Source organism: Octopus bimaculoides, chromosome 8 (genome assembly GCF_001194135.2).
Source record: "Octopus bimaculoides isolate UCB-OBI-ISO-001 chromosome 8, ASM119413v2, whole genome shotgun sequence".
Lineage (NCBI taxonomy): Eukaryota > Metazoa > Mollusca > Cephalopoda > Octopoda > Octopodidae > Octopus > Octopus bimaculoides.
In genome coordinates, this window is record NC_068988.1 from 37,763,692 (window position 1) to 37,768,850 (window position 5,159).

Here is a 5,159-nt window from a genome sequence, read left to right on the forward strand (position 1 = left end):
GACACACAAACATATACATATATACGATGGGCTTCTTTCAGTTTCCATCTACCAAATCCACTCACAAGGCTTTGGTCGGCCTGAGGCTATAGTAGAAGACACTTGCCCAAGGTGCCACCCAGTGGGACTGAACCTAGAATCATGTGGTTGGTAAGCAAGCTCCAGGGCCTTGGTTCAAAAAGATAGGCAAAATTCCATGTAAAAGGACTGCCAGATTACACAATACTGTTTCAAAATACCCATGTTTGGTAGCATGAGAGTTAACAATTGAATTGTTAATGCTGGTGATGGTTGGTAACAGGAAGGGTATCCAGCCATAGAATATCGACTTAAACAAATTCTGTCCAACTCATAGAAGCATGGAAAAGTGAACATTTAAATGATGATAAAATATATTCATTTTTTTTTCATAAAGTCAAATATATTAAGGATACTTTTGCGCTATCTGTGTTTGGGCATGTAAATTTTGACTTTGTTTCAACGACCACTTCTTTCCTTTAAAGTACTGTTATCCTCTCACCATGCATACACTAAAGTACTTTTGTTCCTTTTATTTCAGTACAAGTTGGGAATTCCAAGAACTAACCAGCAATAAACAGCCAATGATTAGTGACTGCGACGGTTGTTATTATCCATGGTATGGTGCTCGAGATGAAACGGTTGTTTTTCATTGCCCTTCATTAAAAACACAGGAAACTACACTAGTAATGAATGACAATTTCCATCCACATGTAACGTGGCGAAATCCAGCCAATGAAAACCAAATAGAACCAAATCTCACCAATATCATTCGCAACCAAAGTTTCTATGTTTGGTTACTTGCATGGAACATGACTACAGGAAAATCTTACATCCTGATGAACATATACTGGACTATGAACTTAGAAATTGTTGTTGACCCACACAAGAAGCTTGGCGAACGCGCCATGTTAGTCAGCCCTCAATTCCCAGAACAGCCTATTATCCTCAAAGAGAAAATACCAATACCTCGTTGTGCTCTTTCCCCACCGAATGCAAACAGTGCCCAGAGACTGGTGTGGAACCCAAAACGGGGTCGGCCTGTTGTGATTATCCCCCCTGTATGGAACAGTAAAAAATCGGCAGAGAGTCAGATACAAAAACATGACAGTAAATTATGATGAACTGCTGATTATATAATTACATACATACATAACTTACATTCATACATGCATATATATATATATATATATATATATATACAAATACACATATACATAAAAACATATGTATATATATAGAGAGAGAGACATATACATACATTCATATATTTATATATATATATATATGTATATATATATATATTTTACTATAAATATTTTAAGCATTCCAAAAGTTTAAACTCAAAAATATTTACTCATAATTTTTTAAACAATATTTTCACAGACACAGACACACACATTATATATATATATATATATATATATATATATATATGTGTGTGTGTATATATATATATATATATACATATATATATAAAATATTCGTATAAAATTTTTTTTTTTAATGAGTCATATCTGTATGTATGTGTATAGATAAAACATACAACAGGCTCTGTTTAAGTTGAATGTGAATGTATATATAATATTAACACACGGTAACAGAATTTAAAAGCTGCAATTCTGTGAGGAAATAACAAAGACATAATGAATAAAGCCACACAATTGTTATCATCTAAACTATCCAGGTCATTTGATATCTAAATGTACAAGAAATGATAAAAAGCATTCGGGTACATTTTTGCAGGAATAAAAAATATTTTTAAGATATATTTAATTGGTTTTGTTACCACCACCTATTAACTATTTGTCATTCAGATTACTCTGTCAAATATAATGCTTATTTAGTCAAAATGTTTTGAATTAATTCATACATTATTTTGTAACTTCAAGATTTCAGTGATGTGGTTCTATATTTAAGAGACGGGGAATTATGTACATTATTTACATTTGACGGATATTTGTCTTCATTTCGGCTGATATACCCTCCAGCCTTCATCAGGTGTCTTGGGGAAATTTCAAACCTGGGTTCTCATTCTTAAGGTATTATTATTATTATTATTATTATTCAGGTCACTGCCTGGAATCAAACTCAGAATCTTGGGGTTAGTAGCCCACGCTCTTAACCACTACGCCATATGCCTGTGGTTGTTTATTTTTAGAATGACATTGTAGGATCAGTGTGAGAAGCCAGATCTGGCCAATCTGAATATAAATTCAGGTAGGATATGGCTGATTTAAATGCTAAAGGAATAAGGAACTTTCAGCTTTTTTTTAAATATTACTTTGGGTTTTAATGGTCATATAAATTTAAATATTTATAAAAATGATGTAAGTGCTCATTTTGTAGGATTTGCTTTGACCATTCTTATATTGTCATTGAATATCATTATAATAGAATTTCATCATCATAAGCATCACTAGCACAATCTCCTCTCTTGCACACTGCAAATAATTCCTCTCAATACATCTATGCTCTGTTCTACATGCATACTGATATTGCACATCCAGTGGATCATACCAATTTCGTTCTTGTCCAACCTTTGCATGTCCTTCTACATTCAGGGCCCACATCTCACCACCATTCAGTATTGCAGTTCATACATATGCATCATACAATTTTCCCTTCACTTGGAGACAGAGAGACACCTTTGGTTGCCAACAGGGGTAAAAGTTCTCTGAACTTTCTCTATCCTATTCTTATTCTAGCAATTATAGTTTCTGTACAACCTCCTTCCTCTGTTGCTAATTAGGTTTCTTAAGTAGCAAAAATTATGTACAACTTTCAGAGATCCACCAGGACAGTTAAGAAAATCAGTTTCTCATGTATCTGTCGTAGTTATAACTCCCACACATCTTCCTCATACAAATACTACTTTCTCTGTTAACCTTCCTACTATTCCACTGCATCTCTTGTGTGTCCATAGCTTGCACTGGGTACATCGAATAGAATTTCTGCCTATACATTTCCTACATATCAAGCAGGGCTATTTAGTGGAAGAGTGAAGAATCCTGTCCAATTTCTTGCTTACTAGGACCTTGGACTTTGCTAAGTTTACTTTAAGAACCTTTGATTCTAGGTTCTGTTTCCACACCTGGAATTTATTTTCTAATTCTCTCGTGATGGCACCACCATTCGAGCGTGATCATTACCAGCATCGCCTTCCTGGCACTTGTGCCACAGCTTCGTGTTCCTGGCATATGAAAAGTCATTCGAGCGAGATCGTTGCCAGTGCCGCTGAATTGGCTCCTGTGCAGGTGGCACGTAAAATACACCATTTTGAGCTTGGCCATTGCCAGTACCACCTAGACTGGTCTTTGTGCTGGTGGCACGTAAAAGCACCCACTACACTCTCGAAGTGGTTGGCGTTAGGAAGGGCATCCAGCTGTAGAAGCTCTGCCAAATCAGATTGGAGCCTGGTGTGGCGATCTGGTTCACCAGTCCTCAGTCAAATCGTCCAACCCATGCTAGCATGGAAAGCAGACGTTAAATGATGATGATGATGATGATGTTTTAGATTCTGCTATCAGGGCAAGATCATCAACATATAGTAGTTCTCATGGGTTTCCAATCTTAAATTCCTCTGTTATGGTCTGGAGGACAATGGTGAGTAGCTGGGGGCTGAGGACCGACTTTTGTTGGAAATCTACTATCACACTAAATTCATCACTAAACTGATGGCCAACTCTTACCTTACTAACAACCCAACTGTACATAGCTTGTACTGCTTTCACTTATCATTTGTCTATCTCTAGCTTCCTCAGAGCCCATTGTATAACAGAGCAAGGTACTTTGTCAAAGGCTTTCTCTAGATCAACAGATGCCAAGTACAACAGCTTGTTTTTAGCTTAATAATTCTCTTTAGTTGCCTGACTATGAAAATAGCATCCACGGTGCTTCTTTCTGGTATAAAGCCGAACTGCATTTCATTTAGTATTGTTGTGTTCCTAATTAATATATAACTCTCTCTGCAACTTTCATCACTTGGTCCAGCAATTTGATGCCTCTATAATTATTTCTATCTAAGGTATCTCCCTTGCCCTTGTAGCAGCTGACTATGATGCTACTGTACCAGTCACTAGGGATTACACCTTCCTGAATAACCTGATTAACTATGTGGGCAACTAGACTGTATTCAACTCTACCAGATATCTTAAGCATCTTGGCAATAACTCCTGATGGACCAGGGGCCTTCCCTGTCTTCATATCTTAGGTCAAGAGGTCAGTTAGCTTGATATATACATACACACGCACACCATTATTAATGACGAGTTGGCAGAATTGTTAGCATGCTGGACAAAATGCTTAGCTGTATTTTGCCTGCTACTATGTTCTGAGTTCAAATTCCACTGAGGATGACTTTGCCTTTCATCCTTTTGGGGTTGATAAATTGAGTACCAGTGAAACATTGGGGTCGATATAATCAACTACCCCCCCCTCCCAAATTTCAGGCCTGTGCCTAAGTTAGAAATTATTATTATTAAGCAGTGAGCTGACAGAATCATTAGCATGCCAGGGAAAATGTTTTGGTCTTGTGCCAAAATTTGGAATCATCATCATCATCATTATTATAAAAACCAAAACAAAACCTTGTAAAATATAGTGACCCAAGGATTCCTAACCAAAATATTAATTTATTATGTTATTTATCAAGCTGATAAAAACAAGGCAGTTTAGTAACTGCATTTAATGCAGTCAGCATTTAAATAGACATGAGCATTTACCTGCCTGTTAAATGTCGAAATAAGTTAATATTTTAGCCAGGAAACCCTGGGTAGCTGTATTTCACAAGCCTCATAATCATATCTTTACTCTCTTAACTGACTGAGTGCTATGCTACTTATTGAAAATCATACCACACAGTATATATATGTATGTGTATATATACATACATATATATATGTTTGTGTGTGTGTGTGTGTGTATGTGTTTGCTTCCCAACTACATAGTTCCAGGTTCAGCCCCATTGCATGGCACCTTGGCCAAGCATCTTCTACTATAGCCACAGGTCAACCAAAGCCTTGTGAGTGAATTTGGTAGGTGGAAACTTAAAGAAGCCTGTTGTATATATATATCATCATCATCATCATCATCGTTTAACGTCCGCTTTCCATGCTAGCATGGGTTGGACGATTTGACTG

The 5,159-nt window shown here is 36.5% G+C and overlaps 1 protein-coding gene across 2 annotated transcripts in view; it reads left to right on the forward strand.

Annotated features, from left to right (window-relative positions):
- LOC106883849 (protein FAM78B) overlaps nt 1-1,420 on the forward strand; it is a 105,519-nt gene extending 104,099 nt beyond the window's left edge. The window contains exon 3 of one of the 2 annotated variants that reach the window (XM_014934987.2): nt 560-1,420. In XM_014934987.2, the coding sequence (XP_014790473.1) occupies nt 560-1,139 (580 nt within the window). In that variant the 3' untranslated portion in view covers nt 1,140-1,420. The remainder of the gene's footprint in view (nt 1-559) is intronic. The other variant, XM_014934988.2, reaches the window with a different exon arrangement.
- Nucleotides 1,421-5,159: the final 3,739 nt, after the last annotated feature.